The sequence below is a fragment of the Bos indicus genome, chromosome 1 (genome assembly GCF_029378745.1).
Source record: "Bos indicus isolate NIAB-ARS_2022 breed Sahiwal x Tharparkar chromosome 1, NIAB-ARS_B.indTharparkar_mat_pri_1.0, whole genome shotgun sequence".
NCBI classification, from domain to species: Eukaryota; Metazoa; Chordata; class Mammalia; order Artiodactyla; family Bovidae; genus Bos; species Bos indicus.
Window position 1 is genome coordinate 67,149,339 of NC_091760.1, and position 18,199 is coordinate 67,167,537.

The following is an 18,199-nucleotide window of genomic DNA, read 5'->3' on the forward strand; positions in this document are numbered from 1 at the left end:
AAGGCGGGATCGAGCCTCAGGAGTCCCCCTGGAACTCCTCGAGCATCTGCCCCCATAACCAGAGCCTGCCTACTTTACTACTTTGTGCTCTTACCTACACCTCTGACTTTACGGGGGGCTGTCCCCCACCACCTCTTTCGGAGAAGGAGTTAACCTAGAGCTCCAGTTAATAATAATTCCTGGGCGTGATAAGAGTGTTTTAACCTACAAACTCCTCTGAAGGTTCTCTAGCCTGCCTGACAGGCTCGTCCAGCCACATGTGATCGCTCACAGCCTCCCAACCGTGAGAGGCACAAGATGCTTTAAACCCTCTAAAAACAGGTTCTTTACAGAAGTTAGAAAACTATTAGTATAAGTATAATGGGCTAATTAGAAATTGTGTTGGTGAAGGGTTTTTCATTTGTTGAGCCAATGTTTGTTGCTAAGTCTCCATATCCCCTGCCTTTACACACATTAATGAATATATAGAATTAACCTTTGATATTAATCACGTTAGACCTTAGGCTAAGTAAATTCTTTCCTTAACTAAAACCCACTACACCCTCACCCTGTAGGAATGTAACTTTACTTGGGTGGCATCTGTTTTGAGAATAATCAGCCCTGGAGAAATAAGTGTCCTGATTGACTGACCGCTGTCACAAGGAGAGGGTCGTAAATTGTCAGCAGGCCCCCCTGGCCAGAAGATGATGTAACACCCCTAAGACCTCTGTATACATTTGTATGAAGCACCTGACTTTGGTAAAAGTCAGGACTGCTGACCCTGCGTGACTTTTGCATAACATCTCAGTGTATAAAAGTAGACCATGGAAAATAAAGAATTGGGATCAGTTTCTCGAAATACTGGTCTCCCCATGTCGCTCTCTCTCTCACTCTGGTTGAGTCTCCATCTGGAGCGCGGAACCCACCATGCTTACTAATTATGCCTGGGCTTCTAAGATCCGACCGGGGAGGCCTCAGTGTCTCCTCTCCTTCGGGAGAACGGAAGGACGCCTGCGGCCTACGTAAGTGGTGCAAACTTCTTGTCTTGAAGTTTTATTGGTCTCCCGCGTAAACCAAGCTACTCAGCCTCTTTTCTCCACTGAATTTTCCTACTGAGCTATCCTCATCCTATTACTCTTTATATCTTTGATAAAATATTTAAATAAATAGGTCGCCGACGCCGTCCCCGCTTCGAATACCCTGGATCAGTCGGGGCAGGACCCCGGCATGGCCCCACCCATCAGAACAAGACCCAGTTTCCCCCTCAGTCTCTCCCATCAGGAAGTTTCCATAACCCTCTTATCCTTCTCCATCAGAGGGCATTCATACTGAAAACCACCATCACAGAAAACTAACCAATCTAATCACATGGACCACAGCCTTGTCTAACTCAATGAAACTATGAGCCATGCCATTTAGGGCCACCCAAAATGGATGGATCATGGTGGAGAAAGGAATGGCAAACCACTTCAGTATTCTTGCTGAATACTGACAAAATGTGGTCCACTGGAGAAGGGACAAAATGTGGTCCACTGGAGAAGGGACAAAATGTGGTCCACTGGAGAAGGGAATGGCAAACCACTTCAGCATTCTTGACTTGAGAACCCCATGAATAGTATGAAAAGGCAAAATGATAGGACACTGATAGATGAACTCACCAGGTTGGTAGGTGCCCAACATGCTACTGGAGATCAGTGGAGAAATAACTCCAGAAAGAATGAAGAGATGGAGCCAAAGCAAAAACAACACCCAGTTTTGAATGTGACTGGTGATGGAAGCAAAGTCCGATGCTGTAAAGAGCAATATTGCATAGAAATATGGAATGTTAGGTCCATGAATTAGGCAAATTGGAAGTGGTCAAACAGGAGATGGCAACAGTGAAGTTGACGTTTAAGGAATCAGTGAACTAAAATGGATTGGAATGGGTGAATTTAACTCAGATGACCATTATATCTACTACTGTGGGCTAGAATCCCTTAGAAGAAATGGAGTAGCCATCATAGTCAACAAAAGAGTCTGAAATGGAGTACTTGGATGCAATCTCAAAAATGACGGAATGATCTCGTTTCCGAGGAAAATCATTCAATATCACAGCAATCCAAGTCTATGCCCCAACCAGTTATGCTGAAGAAGCTGAAGTTGAACAGTTCTATGAAGACCTACAAGACCTTCTATAACTAACACCCAAAAGAGATGTCCTTTTTATTATAGGGGACTGGAATGCAAAAGTAGGAAGTCAAGAAACACCTGGAGGTTACAGGCAAATTTGGCCTTAGAGTACAGAATAAAGCAGGGTAAAGGCTTTACCTTTTGTTTTGCCAGGAGAATGCACTGGTCATAGCAAACACCCTCTTCCAACAACACAAGACAAGACTCTACACATGGACGTCACCAGATGGTCAACACTGAAATTAGATTGATTATATTCTTTGCAGCCAAAGATGGAGAAGCTCTATACAGTCAGCAAAACAAGACCAGGAGCTGACTGTGGCTCAGACCATGAACTCCTTATTGCCAAATTCAGACTTAAATTGAAGAAAGTAGGGAAAACCACTAGACCATTCAGGTATGACCTAAATCAAATTCCTAACGATTATACAGTGGAAGTGAGAAATAGATTTAAGGGACTAGATCTGAGAGACAGAGTGCCTGAAGAACTATGGACAGAGGTTTGTGACATTGTACAGGAGACAGGGAGCAAGACCATCCTCCCAAAAAAAGAAATGTAAATAAGCAAAATGGCTGTCTGAGGAGGCCTTACAAATAGCTGAGAAAAGAAGAGAAGCGAAAAGCAAAGGAGAAAAGGAAATATATACCCATTTTAATGCAGAGTTCCAAAGAACAGCAAGGAGACATAAGAAAGCCTTCCTCAGTGATCAGTGCAAAGAAATAGAGGAAAACAATAGAATGGGAAAAACTAGAGATCTCTTCAAGTAAATTAGACATACCAAGAAAACATTTCATGCAAAGATGGGCCCAATAAAGGACAGAAATGGTATGGACCTAACAGAAGCAGAAGATATTAAGAAGAGATGACAGGAATATACAGAAGAACTGTACAAAAAAGATCTTCACAACCCAGATAATCATGATGATGTGATCACTCACCTAGAGCCAGACATCCTGGAATGCGAAGTCAAGTGAGCCTTAGGAAGCATCACTACAAACAATGCTAGTGGAGGTGATGGAATTCCAGTTGAGCTCTTTCAAATCCTAAAAGATGATACTGTGAAAGTGCTACACTCAGTATGTCAGCAAATTTGGAAAACTTAGCAGTGCCCACAGGACTGGAAAACGTCAGTTTTCATTTCAATCCCAAGGAAAGGCAATGCCAAAGAATGCTCAAACTACTGCACTATTGCACTCATCTCACACGCTAGGAAAGTAATGCTCAAAATTCTTCAAGCCATCAGCAATATATGAACTGTGAACTTCCAGATATTCAATTTGGTTTTAGAAAAGGCAGAGGAACCAGAGATCAAAGTACCAACATCTGCTGGATCATCAAAAAGCAAAAGAGCTCCAGAAAAACATCTATTTCTGCTTTATTGACTATGCCAAAGCCTTTGATTGTGTGGATCACAATAAACTGTGGAAAATTCTTCAAGAGATGGGAATACCAGACTACCTGACCTGCCTCTTGAGAAACCTGTATGGAGATCAGGAAGCAACTGTTAGAACTGAACATGGAACAACAGTCTGTTTCCAAATAGGAAAAGGAGTACATCAAGGCTGTATATTGTCACCATGCTTATTTAACTTCTATGCAGAGTACGTCATGAGAAACGCCAGGCTGGAAGAAGCACAAGCTGGAATCAAGATTGCCAGGAGAAATATCAATAACCTCAGATATGTAGATGACACCACCCTTATAGCAGAAAGTGAAGAACAAAGAGCCTCTTGATGAAAGTGAAAGTGGAGAGTGAAAAAGTTGGCTTAAAGCTCAACATTCAGAAAACAAAGATCATGGCATCTGGTCCCATCACTTCATGGGAAATAGATGGAGAAACAGTGGAAACAGTAACAGACTTTATTTTGGGAGGCTCCAAAATCACTGCAGATGGTGACTGCAGCCATGAAATTAAAAGACGCTTACTCCTTGGAAGAAAAGTTATGACCAACCTAGACAGCATATTAAGAAGCAGAGATATTACTTTGCCAACAAAGGTCTGTCTAGTCAAAGCTATGGTGTTTCCAGTGGTCATGTATGGATGTGAGAGTCAGACTATAAAGAAAATTGAGTGCCGAAGAATTGATGCTTTTGAACTGTGGTGTTGGATAAGGCTCCTGAGAATGCCTTGGACTGCAAGGAGATCCAGTCAGTCCATCCTAAAGGAAATAAGTCCTGAATATTCATTGGAAGGACTGATGTTGAAGCTGAAACTCCAGTACTTTGGCCACCTGATGCGAAGAACTGACTCATTGGAAAAGACCCTGATCCTGGGAAAGATTGAAGGCAGGAGGAGAAGCGGACAACAGACGATAAGATGGTTGGATGGCATCACGAACTCAATGGGCATGAGTTTGAGTAAACTCTGGGAGTTTGTGATGGACAGGGAGGCCTGGCGTGCTACAGTCCATGGGGTAGCAAAGAGTTGGACATGACTGAGTGACTGAACTGAACTGATAGCTAGGAGAACTGCAAAAGACAGATTCTTCCTGGGGAGCAGTTCAAAGGGAAGACTCAAAACAATGAGTTAAAACCGTGTGTCGAGCAGACATGTGAAGAAACACCCTGGTGTTGGTTGTGTGGGCCCACACAAGGTATCATTAGAGAAATCTGAAGCCTATGGTACACTGAGGTGAGCCATATCAACAACAAACTTCAAACCCAACTCAACTCCAGACAAAATTAACACAACTCCCACATGGCTAAGGACCTAGCAGAAGGAAGGCATGTTCAACTCTAAGCACGAAACATATTTACCTCAACATCTATTATTTTGTATAAAACATCTGATTTTAAACAAAAAATTATGAGGCTGTCCTAGTTGACTCAGGCTGTTATAACAAAATTCCTTAGACTGGGTGGCTTAAGCAGAAATTTATTTCTCACAATTTTGGAGTCTGGAAAGTCCAAGATCAGGGTGCCAGCATGGTTGGTATTTGTATTTGCTAGGCTATTATAACAAAATGTCACAGACTGGGTGACTTAAGCAACAGAAATTAATTTCTCACAGTTCTGAAGGCTCCAAGTTCAAGATCAAGGTGTGGTAGGGTTGGCTTCATCTGAGGCATCTCCTCGTGGCTGGCAGATGGCCAGCCTCTTGCTATCTGGTCACGTGGTCATCACTTTGTCCATGGCTGTCACCCATAGTGTCTCTTTTTGTATCTAAACGTTCCTTTCCTATAAGGATATCAGTCAGATTGGATTAGGAACCCTCTTAACAGCCTCATTTAAAGACCATATCTTCAAATATAGTCACATTCCATGTACTTGGGGTTAGAATTTCAACATATAACTCTGGAGGGGAACAGTTCCGTCCATACTAATATTCAAAGTGCTGACAACCAAAAGCAGAGAGAAAATCTTAAAAATAGGGGAAAAAATGTTCCTACAGAAGAACAGGGATAAGCATTACAGCAGATTTAGGACTGCTCTGGCAGTCCAGTGATTAAGACTCCATGCTCCCACTGCAGGGAGCTTGAGTTTTATCCCCAGTAAGGGAACTAAGATCCCACATACCATATGACACAGCCAGGAAAAAAAAAAAAGAATGACAGTAGATTTTTTTCTCCCCCTGAAACTTGAAACTAAGTAGGAACACAATGGAGTAACATGTTTAAAGTGCTGAAAGACCATTTGCAGCAATATAGATGGACAGAATCTTGTCATATTGAGTGAAGTAAGTCAGATGGACAAAGACAAATATCACTTGGTATCACTTAAACGTGGAAGCTAAAAGAAGGCTACAAATAAACTTATCTACAGATGTAGAAAATAAACTTACAGTTACATGGGGTAGGGTGGGGGGGGAGGATAAATTGGAAGATTGGGATTGACACACACACACTACAATGTATAAAACAGATACTTAATAAGGACCTACTGAACAGCATGGGGAACTCCACTCGATGCTCTATAATGGCCTGACCTCAGAAAATAATATTAGAAAGAGTGGATAAATGTATAACAGATTCACTTTGCTGTATACCTGAAAGTAACATAATATTGTAAATGAACTATCACCCCAATAAAATTTTTTTAAAAAATAAAAAATAAAGTGCTGAAAGGAAAAAAAAAAAACTGTTAATTCCAATTCTTTTTGTTTCCCTTGGGTAGGAGTGCTCATTTTGTGGGATCATAGTTCCCTGACCAGGGATTGAACCCAGGCCCCTGGCAGTGAGAGCACAGAGTCTTAACCACTGGATCACCAAGGAATTCCCTCCAGTTCCTCACTCAGAAAATATAGTCTTCAGAAATGATGGAGAAATATCATTTCAGATAAATGTTGATAAAATTCATCCCCAAGAAATGTGAAAAAAACAGTCATTTAGGTGAAGGAATATTTATTGGTTAGAATTGACAGGCATACCTCAGAGATACTGCTGATTTGATTTCAAATCACTTCAACAAAGTGAGTCACACAATTTTTTTGGTTTCCGAGTACATATAAAGGTTATGTTTACACTATATTGTAGCTTATTAATTGTTCATTAGTATAATGTCTAAAAAATGAATATACCTTAAGTAAAAAATATTTTTTGCTGAAAAATGGTAACCGTTATCTGACAACTCTGGGTTGCTGCAAACCTTCATTTTGTAAAATATGAAGCATATGCAAAGTGTAATAAAGCCTAGTGCAATAAAATGAGATATGAATGTATACACAAAAAATTTAATGAAATAATGAATAAATAAAAGAAAATAAAATTTTTTTCTTAGATTTAAATGTGCTAAAAAATAAGCGATTGTATAAAGCAAAATAATAACAATGTACTGTGTTTGAAGCATGGGTAAAGTAAAATAGACGACAAACATAGCACAATTTTAAAATTTACTGATACGTTCTTAAAGATTTAAAGGAGAACTTCTTTTCTTTCTTAATATGGACATTAATTCCTATCAACTACCTTCTTAGAACTGCATTTTCTGCATACCATGAATTTTGGTAATTTGTGTTTTCATTTTTGTCTGTCTCAAGATTATTTTTTATTCCTTTTTTAATTCCTTCTTTGACCCTTCGGTTGCTTCTGATTTTAGTAATTTGGATCTTCCATGTTCTTAATCCAACTAGCTGAAAGTTTGTCAATTTTTTTTTATCTTTTAAAAGTACAACATTTTGATTTCATTGATTTCTCTATTTTTTACATTCTTTTTTTCATTTATTTCTGTCCTTATTGCTATTATTTCCTTCCTTCTGCTATCTTTGGGTTTAGTGTGTTCTTCTTTTTCTAGTTACTTAAGCTGTAAAGTTTCTGGTTCCTTATGTTGTCAATTTAAGATCCTTGTTTTTTGACATCAGTGTTTATAGCTATAAATATTCAGCTTAGTTCTAGTTTTCACTGTATTCCATAAGTTTTGATGTGTTTTGTTTTCATTCATCTCTAAGGTTTTCTAATATCCCTTGGGATTTCCCCTTTGCTCTACTGATTGCTTAAAAATATGTTGCTTAATTTCTATAAATATGCAAACTTTTAGTTTTGATTCTGTTATTGATTTCTAACATTATTCCATTGTGGTTTGAGAACATATTTTGTATTATATCTATCTCTTAAAGTTCACTGAAAGTGAATTTGAGGCCTAACTTATAGTCTATCCTAGAAAATATCTTGTGTTAATGAGAAGATCAATGCTGTTGTTGTGGGTAAATGTTATATGTATGTTCATCAGATCTGGTAGGCTTATATTACTGTCCTTTATTTCCTTGCTTATCTTCTGTTTGGTTGTTCTACCCATTATGGAGAGTGGCTAATGAAGTCTTCAACTATCAGTAATTACTGATGAGACTTACTTTTGTCATTTTTCTATTTGTCTTCTATGTGCCTTATAGATTTTTTTTGTCCTTCTTTTCCTACCCTATTGTCTTCTTTTGTGTTTAGTTGTATTTTCTTTTTTACAGTGAAATGCTCAAATTTCTTTCTTATATCATTTTATATATATTATATAACTATATATAGCTATGTATATATAACCACCAAACTTTGTGGTTTCCTTGGGGACTATATTTAAACATCTAAAAATTGTAGCATTCTAATTTGAATTATATTTGCTTAACTTTAATAAACAAAACTTTGCTCCTTTATAGCTCTGTCACCACCCCTTTCAGTTGTTGACATCAAAAAATTACATCTTTATTCATTGTGTGCCCAAAATACAAACTAATAAGTGTTTTAAATGCATTAATATTTTGTTCTACAATCTTTTTACGATTAGTAGTTGCATGGTATATATTTTTCAATTTTTTTATTTTCAACATTTCTGTGAGGTATTTTTTGATGCATATCTTTTACAGCTAATTTTTTAATATTCCACCTTTTAAATAAGAGTACATTCTGTTTTATTTATTTTGAAAAAAAAAACCCAAAACATCGAGTTACAAATCAAAGTTCTAATGATACTAGCTTTTAGAATTGCCAGTTTATTAAACTTTACTGAGATCTTTATTTCTTTGTACAACTTTGAGTTACTTCTAGTTTGCTTTTATTTTACCCTGCAGGACTCCCTTGAGCATTTCTTGTGGAGAAAATAAAGTAGTAAACAATCCTTTCAGCTTTTGTTTACCTGGGAATGACTTAATTTCTCCCTTACATTCGAAGGACAGTTTTTCCATATATGGGGTTGTTGGTTGATAGGTTTTTCTTTTTTCTTTTAGTGCTTTGAATATATTGGCCCATGGCCTTCTGGCCTCCAAGGTTTCTAAAAAGTATTAATATTATGGTGATAATCTTATAAAGGACCCTAAAGGGGCCTCCCTGATGGCTCAGAAGGTAAAGAATCTGACTGAAATGCAGGAGACACAGGTTCAATCCCTGAGTCGGGAAGATCTCCTAGAGAAGGAAATGGTTACCCACTCCAGTATTCTGGGCCTGGAGCATCCCGTAGACAGAGGAATCTGGTGGGCTACAGTCCAAGGGGTTGAAAAGTGTCAGGCATGACTGAGTGACTAACACTTTGTATATGACAAGTCTTTCTCACCTGATGCTTTGAAGGTTCTCTGGTGCTTCCCTGGTGGCTCAGTGGTAAAGAATCCACCTACCAATGCAGGAGACATGAATTTGATCCCTCATCTGGGATCCCACATGCCTGGGAGCAACTAAGCCCATGAGCCACAAATATTGGGCCTGGGCTCTTGACACCTGAATTCCTACAGCCCATGCTCAGCAACAAGAGAAGCACTGCTATGAGAAGCCTCCACATCACACCTAGACAGCAGTCCTGCTCTCCACAACCAGAGAAAAGCCCTCACAGCAACAGAGACCTAGCATGGCCAAAAATAAATAAATACATTTTCTCTTTGTATTTTGCTTTCCAGAAGTTTCACTATATGTCTCAGTATAGGTTTCTTTGAGTTCATCTTACTTGGAGTTTGTTGAACTACTTGAATATTTTTATTTAAGTCTTTCATGAAATTTGTGAAGTGTTCTTCCCCTTTTTCCCTCTCTTCTCCTTCTAGACTCCCACAATGAATATATTGATTAATGTCAGGGTGTTCCTTGGGTAACCTAGCCTCTAATAATTTTTCTTCATCTTTATTTTTTTCTGTTTCTCAATCTTGATAATTTTTTTCGTCTCATCTTTAAGTTCATTGACTCTTTCTTCTGCCTACTCAAATTTTGGTTTGACTCCTAGTGAATTTTAAAATACCAGTTATTGTACTTTTCAGCTCTATAATTTTTTTGGTTTCTCTTTAGGTTTTGTAACTCTTTTACCAGCACTTCCATTGTGTTCATACATCATTTTATTGACTTTCTCTACATCCTGTTTTAGTTCTTTGAGCATCTTTAAGACAGTTGCTTTAAAGTCTTTGTCTAGTAGATGTGCCGTGAAGTATTTAAGAGCAGTTTCTGTTGATTTATTTTTTTCTTTTAATACTTTATATTTCTTTATATACATTGGATATGATTTTTTTTTTTTTTTTACTGAAAACTGGACATTTGAATCTTAATAATGTACTAACCCTGGAGATCAGATTGTCTACCTTTCACATTGTTTCCTTTTTGTCTCTGTGCTAAGGATCAGACTGAGGTATAAAGTTAAGGTTCTCACAGGTCTCTTGTGAATCTTTGCCTTTCACAATTTCCCCATATAGGCAGTTGCTTTTGAATTTCTTCGTCTTTAATGTCTGGCTCCAAAAAGGGGAAAAAGAGAAAAATGAAGGAAGAGAAAGGGGACCAGTCCTTTAAATCCTCTCTGTAGGCCATTTCAGCTGGAGGAGGAAGTGCAACAAAATGGCTTCTCATCTCTTTTCTGTGCTTGTGTATCAGAAGCAGCCATCAGGGATCAGAGCATAAACCCCAGAGGTTGGGAGTATAGGGCCTTGTTTTTGTCCATTCTGACTCATGCAAGCTCTGTGCAAGCAGCTCCAGGAACCGTGCACAGTTGCCTGCAGTGGAGCTGGGAGTGGCAGATGAGTATCTGCTTCTGTGCCAACAGCTGAAATGTATAGAAATTAACCACAGTTTACAGCCCAAACCTTCCCTTGAAAATTGAGAGCCTTCAATAGACTGCAGAGTTCCAGAATAGTTAAATCAGACAAAGGCTGCCTTTGCAATTGTCTCAGTAATGAGAGAGATTCCTGGTGCTTCTTACTCTGCCATCTTCTCAAAATCCTATCACCTGTTACTTTCAAACTTCTATAAAAATACAGGTACTCTATCTCTAATGATTTTTTCTAAACATTCTGATCTTCTAAACTAATTTACAACAATTATTTTTAGTGTTATCTCTATATGTTTTACTGACTTTCAAGCTCTCCTAAGCTTTCTTTCTTTAACCATAGCTTTTCCATTCTTAGACTTTCAATTTTAATTCATTTTTAACTATTCTGGAATACATATTTAAATAATTTATTTGGGAAGGTTATCTTAGTGGTAGTGTTTTTATTGCTGCAGTTTTTCTGTAGTAATATGTTCCTATTGATCTCACATTTAACCACCATCTTATCTGGGTAGAGAACACTACCTCAAAATTTATGTCTATTATTCTGTGGCTTTCTGACATTTAGTGTTGATTAAGAGGCCAAACTGGTTTAGCTTTCTCTGCATTCATCCCACTTGAATTTCTTTCCTTTTTTTAGTTTTCCTTGTTTTGGGAATTTAAAATGTTCATGGTGATTTCTTGAAATGAAAATCATATTCTTAAAAATATTTTTGACAGTCTGAACCCTTTGAGTTCCTTAATTGTGTCTTGTGCATGCTAAGTTGCTTCCAGTTGTGTCCAACTCTGTGTGACCCTATGGACTGTAGCCTGGCAGGCTCCACTGTCCATGGGATTCTTCTGGCAAGAATACTAGAGTGAATTGCCATGCCCTCCTCCAGAGAATCTTCCTGACCTAGGGACTGAACCCACTTCTCTTATGTTTCCTGCATTGGCAGGCAGGCTCTTTATCACCAGTATCAACCGGGAAGCCCGAATCAGCTATATGAATATACATATATTCCCTCCCTCCTTCCCCTCCCCCAACCCACCCATCTAGTCATCACAGAGCACATCTTTTAATTTTAGGATACTGCTTTTTTTCCAGGTCTCTATTTCAGGATCCTTTCTTTGACCAGTTTAATCTTTGGCTATAATAGGAGTGACCTAATAAAAGCGGTGGTTTTTGTTTGCCCTCCTTGGTTGTGCAGATCTTACATGAGAACATCCCCTTGTCCCTGAAGTCCAGTGAAATCTGTCATCTTGGTGGTAGAAATCACAATGGGAGGCTACCCACTTCCAATACACATCCATACTAAATCATACTTTCTATTGTCTTACCATAATCTATAGGATATTCTTTTATTCCATTTTATAAATGCAGAGGTCTTTTTCCCCCCTCTTGTTAATTATGTTAATTTTTAGGCTTTTTGAGGGAGTTTCAAGAGGGGAGATTTTTAATTAATCTCATCTTAATGCCATGTTAGGAACTCAAGCCACGGAATTATTATTTTTTAAATACATTTAGACCTAGGTGAAAACACTCAAATGCAAGAAAAGGGTTAAATTTCTTCCACAAGTGTTGGCAAAATCTGTAGAAAAAAAGAGGAACAGCCTTTAATACAGAAAGTTACAGATTATACAGTCATTGAGGAGGAAGGCTTTCACGGATGTAGGAGGGGTTGCTCCTCCTGCCACTCTAAAGCGGACTAGCACAGACAGACAGACGGACAGACAAGCGCAGTCCATTCCCAGAAGTAACCCCAACAGCAGAAATAACGAAAATGCGTTTCAAATGGTGAGTGATCATTCTTATTCTTTGAAAGACAGTTATGAATTAGGTGACCTCAGTATCGGGCTGAGGTTGAGGATGGTGCTGTTTTCTGTCCTTCTTGCCCAAGAATGCTAATTATGTGTTAAGGGCATATTTATGTGGCAGGAAAACTTGGGAGAAAGGTCCATCTATGCTATGGAAGGTTTGCTAACGTCTTGAAGGCATTCTTCCCTTCTTGCTCTACCACTCTAAGTTGATCCCATACCTCCAAGGCAGGGGAGATTTAAAAAAATTCCTACCAAAAACATTTGACTACTAATTAAAGATTGTGAATTACTGGACATATCAAAATGTTTATTGGCTGTTAGGGGTTTTTTACATAATTTAATTTTTTAGATTTGCTTTTTAAATATTTAAATGTTGCAGTTATTGATTTCATGAATCAGGAAACTTTTAAATGTCTGTACAGGTATAACAAATGTCAGGGAGTAAATTCAGTGGACACCAAGTTCAGTTTGGCCTGGGGGTGGCGAATGAGATAGAAACAGTAGAAGAAAGGCCACGAAAAAGGAAGAGGAATAAGAAGAGGTGTAAGAAGAAAATACAGAATCCAGATAGTGAGTCACAAACAGGCCATGGGAGATTCTGAGCATGGCAAAGTAGCAGAAGGAGGTGGAATAATTCAATTTGCTACTGGGTATTAAATATGCATGATATACTCTAAGTTTACTGTGATTTCACTATATTTTAATCTTTGCCATGACTCTCAGACAGATGATATCATCACTGTGTTTTATAGATGAGAAAACTGTGGCTTAAAGAAGCTAAATAATTAACTAAACATCACAATGGTCAGAAAGAGTAAAGCTGAGATCTTTCTTTCCATTTTGCCCTGCACCACAGGGTATCTCCAAGCCCTGGCAGGCCCCCATGGCTGTGACTTACTGGAAAAAGTCACACATACCCTTCTCTTGGATGGTGGCAGCTGGGGTTACTGGTTATTATTGTTCTTTGAAAATCTACATAACCCTCATCTACCCAATGCTTACTGGTTTGGTAGATAGCTTTTCTGCTTTTATTTCAGAAGATTAGAATTTAATTCCCAAGTAAAGACTTCTTTTCCCTCCAGTGAAATTATTGCCCACATAAGAAGTAAGCAATTTCAGAATTTACAGATTTTGTGGAACCATAGAAGTGATACCTCTTAATTATGCTACAGATGTGTATAGAACCAAAGGCCGCTGTGTACGTTGTTGATGTTAAGATTCTCTTTGTTTCACAGTGCTTGAAAATTGGTCATGAGCAGGAAACTTCAAAATATAAATGGCCAATATCGTTTAGTCCCATCTGAAATAAAAGAAATGCAAATTAAGAGTGAAATGACATTTTTCTTTTAGCAAAATGACAAATATTTTGAAAAGCAAGCGAGAATCCTATGATTTCTAAGGAGGGAGGAACATTTATACCCTTGTTACTTGCTGATGATAATACAATCTTTCTAGATGATAATCTAGTAATACATACCAAAAGCTCTGAAAATATATATGCCTATTAACCAAGTAGTTCAACTTTTAGGAATTTATTGTAAGGATTCAAGCATATTTTTCTTGCCATTGTTTCTCATAGGGAAAATCTTAGAACAACTTAAATGTCTAAACATAAGTAGTTGGTTAACTATGGAACATCCATAATGAAATACCATGCAATCATTAAAAACTTCTAATGTAGAACAATTCTTCATGTGTTTCGCTTACAGAAAAATAAAAACAAAAAACCCAGAATGTACACTGCTACTACTGTTACACATAATACCTATATACAATGTTAGTCAGAAATACAGATGATTTCTATTTTCTACTTTGTGCTTTTGAATTTGGATCACATCTGCAGGCAGAAAAATAAAGCTAGATATTTAAGAAAACATAACCAATAGCTGGCTTCTTTCAGAAAAGCAGTCAGCTGTCCAGTGGTACATGATCACTCATAATTTGTGGAGTTTCATTGTTAGGGCTTGGGTCATTTTTGATTAACTTTTTTGTTTCTTGACTGTCTCTTGACTCCTCAAAAACATACTCTCTCTACCCATAAATCACTAGTTCCTGATAAGCCTGTTTTCATAAAATATTCTATGTGGAAGAGATCAGAATGCTCATTTCCTTATTTTGCAAATGCATAGTATGGCTCTAGAGAGAGCTGCATGGTAAAAGGAAGAACAGTGCAGGGGTTAAGTGGCCACACTTAGGAACCAAAGTGCTGGGGTTTCTGTGCCTGACTCTTTCACTTTCTAGGTGTGTGACTTTGGACAAGTTGCTTAACAATCGAAATTCTTTAGTGTTTTACTGTGTAATGGGGATAATTGTGATAAGTGTGAGATTTTAATGAGATAATCCATGTAAGGTTCTAAGTAACTTAGAACCTTGCTTTGAAAAGTACTCAGTGACTATTAATATTGTTAATTACTATTACAGTTAGGATTAAGAAATAGAAGGGAGGTCATTTGTCCAAGATGATACAGCTACTTGATGCCAATGCTAGGACTAGAATTCAGGAAGATTTTTGTCCAGCGTAAGTGTTCAGTCTGCTCTGAGCCTCTCAGTTCAGTTCAGTTCAGTTCAGTCGCTCAGTCGTGTCCGACTCTTTGCGACTCCATGAATCACAGCACGCCAGGCCCCCTGTCCATCAACAACTCACGGAGTTCACTCAGACTCACATCCATTGAGTCAGTGATGCCATCCAGCCATCTCAGGGCAACCCTAGGCTGGGCTCCCAGGGGAGATGACATGAAACAGGCAGAGTCCAAGGACAAGTCCAGCCACTTCCAGAGAATGACTCTGATCACAGCAGGAAGTCAAATGCTGGAAAGAAGGATGAGGGTAAAGCAGCTGAGACCTGAGTTAGATGCAGAGATGAAGCCAGGAGCAAAGAGCTATTGCAGGAGAGAAAAGATGGCTCAGAGACCCTCCTGAGGCTTTTATAGGCCACAAGCTGTGAGCTTCATGGGGAGTCTACATAACTTAAACAAACCCCACCCCCCCAAGGTTGGGGTGATCAAACAGACAGATGGGGTGTGTGGAATTGCAGATATACTGCAAGAAGATGCCTGACAGATAGTTCTCATAGAGGATGAGGTGGACCCTGGGAGGAGCCAGAACAAAGACACCCCCCTGCCCCCACCCCCACAAGCCCAGGCATCCATTGTGATTATCCCAAAATCACAGCCTACATTTGAAGAACCATAAACAAGCAAAAATACCATAAAAAATTTTTTTAATTCCACAGGCAGCAGAATGCATAACTGATTTAAGGTAACAACGAAATCATTTAGGAAATTATTAGACTATAAAGACTATAGGAAACTGATTCAAGGAGAAGAGTTGAGAACATGAGACCAGGGCAGTTATGGTGGGATCAGAGAGGAGAGGACGCATTTGGGACATATTTACAAACTAGAATTGGCAGAATTTGCTTTTTGACAGATATTGAGCTTGAAAGGAGAGATCTAAGTATATATAGTGGCATCCTTCCCAAAATGTGGATGGGTTTGGGCCATGGGGAAAGAGGACAGAAGTTGAATTCATTTTTTAACATGCTGAATTTGAGATCTCTTGGAGCAGCTAGATGGTGATGTCCAAGCAGACAAGCGGATATACAGGTGTGAAGTTCAAGAAAGAGGTATGGGCTGCAGAAAACATTAAAGGTCTTCAGCCTCAGTATAGGTTATAGTTGAAATTCTCTTTGTGGGTGAGATTGCTAGGGAGAGGGGATGGTGGAGTAAGAAGCAGCCAAGGATAGAACCTGGAAAACTTCAAAATCGAGGGAGGTATATGAAGATAAAGAGTCCACATTAGACATCAAGGAGGGCCTCGAGAGAGTGGAACAAGGTAGGAAAAAAATGGTGTCACTGGAACCCAAAGAGGAGAGAGATACAAGGAAGAGGGCAGGCATACACCTGAAACTAACACAATATTGTAAATCAACTATACTTCAGTTAAAAAAAAAAAAAAAAAAAGAGGAGGACATGGCCACAGAAAGACAAAGTATATTTACTGAATTTCTACACTGAGCACCTGAGATACAGAAAAAGTGATTCTAGGGACTGAGGGTTAAGGGTTGATTGTGTTCCCTCAAAATTTGTAATCTTAAATTGCTTTCCAGAAAAATTATAGCCATTCACAACCCCATAATCAGTAGTATATGAAAGTACCATTCTTCTCAATGGGACCTCAGGATGTAACTGTATTTAGAGATAGAGTCTCTGCATAGATAATCAAGATAAAATGAGGTTGTTAGGGTGGGCCCTAATCCAAGATGACTGATATGTTTAAAAATAAGAGGAAATGTAGACACAGAAGCAGGCATAGAGGGAAGACAATGTAAAGAAACCTGGAGAAGATAGCCATGTACCAAGAAGAGAGGCCTTGTAACAGATCCCTCCCTTATAACCCTCAGAAGGGATCAGCACTGCTGATAACTTCATTTTGGACTTCCAGCTTCCAAATTTCCATTTAAGCCACTCAGTACTTTGTTACCACATCCCTAACAATCTAATCCATTTGGTGGGTGTAAATAATCCTTTGGTGAGAGTGCAGATAGTCAGAGGAAGAAACCATGAATAAGTATTTCAGAGAGGTGAGGGAGGAACCAAAAAAAGGATTAGGTCACCTAAGCTAAGAGGAGAAAAATATTCCACAATATAGAGGGTAGTCACAGTGTTAATTCTGCAGAAAGGTGAAGTAGGAGAATGACTGAAAATATCAGTCCAGAGGTCTGTGGCGACCTTTGCGGAGCACTCAGCTAAGTAGAGGGGTAGGTCTTAGAGAGCTGAGAAGAGAGACAGCAGATAGACCACTCCCACAAAACACTGAGTGATGAGAGGGGACCTCTTCACTGAACCAAGCTCATCTATGCTGCCCAGAAAGAGCCACATGGAGACACCTTGGAGTGAGCCAGACAGACCTGGTGTCTCCTCTGCTTTTTCCAGCTGTCATTTTACATGTTCTAACACAGATTACATTCTCTTTTTTTAAGCCCTAAGAAATGTGTTATTTAAAGCTTCCCAGAGATGAAATCTATGATGAATCTGATGTTGTAAAGGGGATGTTGTAAGCCTGTGGTGAATCTGATGATGTAAAGGAAAAGACAAGCCTGAGTGGAATTTGGGGGATCATTCATAATGTATGTCAATAAGCAGGAAAAAAGCATAGTAGAATTGGAATAGGGAAGTACTGAAGCATTTTCTTAGAAAGCTTTAAAGTCAAAATGAACCTAAAATTTGCTTTCTGTAGCCTCAGGATACTTTTTGCCAAGCAACCCAAATATCACACTTCTTTATTATTGAGGATCAAATTTATCAGGTTTGACTTTACTAAGGAGCTAATAAAAATTTGTTAAATGAGCATTTAGTGAAATAAATAAATTAGTCAGTACCAGACAGGAAATAATCATGGGATAAAACCTGAAATAATAAGGACCCAAAAGGAAAACCTAGATCATCACCTCCATCTTATGACTATTTTCAACCAACTAAACAATAGAACTATCAGCAAGAACCTGATAGTTTTAAGGCAGCATGGAGAGTATAGAACAAAAAGCTGACATATAATTTTTATAGTGTAACTGGGAATAGAAAACAAAATTATGAAGTGACAAAAGCAACCCAATGTAGTTAATAATTAAGTGATTTAAAATATATATAAATAACAAGAAATGTTCATTTTCAGTAGAAATTGAAGAAATGCCAACTCAAACATCAATGAGGTGTTTTCATTTATCAGATTAAACAGTAAACAAATAATCCAATTAGAAAGTGGGCAAAAGATATAAAGACATTTCCCCAAAGAAGATATACAGATGACAAATAAGCACAT

General features: G+C 38.4%; 2 protein-coding genes across 13 annotated transcripts in view; one reads left to right on the forward strand and one right to left on the reverse strand.

Moving 5' to 3' along the window:
* ILDR1 (immunoglobulin like domain containing receptor 1) overlaps positions 1–18,199 on the reverse strand; it is a 283,577-nt gene that overhangs the window by 57,448 nt on the left and 207,930 nt on the right. For 8 of the 9 annotated variants that reach the window (XM_070798045.1, XM_019954680.2, XM_070798010.1 and 5 more), the window contains one exon: positions 13,534–13,679. The gene's annotated coding sequence lies outside the window, so the exon portion shown is untranslated. Of the gene's footprint in view, positions 1–13,533; positions 13,726–18,199 lie in introns of those variants that run through there. The other variant, XM_070798066.1, reaches the window with a different exon arrangement.
* CD86 (CD86 molecule) overlaps positions 12,196–18,199 on the forward strand; it is a 66,872-nt gene continuing 60,868 nt past the window's right edge. The window contains exon 1 of one of the 4 annotated variants that reach the window (XM_019955230.2): positions 12,196–12,356. In XM_019955230.2, coding sequence (XP_019810789.2) covers positions 12,343–12,356 — 14 coding nt within the window. In that variant the 5' untranslated portion in view covers positions 12,196–12,342. The remainder of the gene's footprint in view (positions 12,357–18,199) is intronic. The other 3 variants (XM_019955063.2, XM_070798507.1, XM_070798386.1) reach the window with 3 other exon arrangements.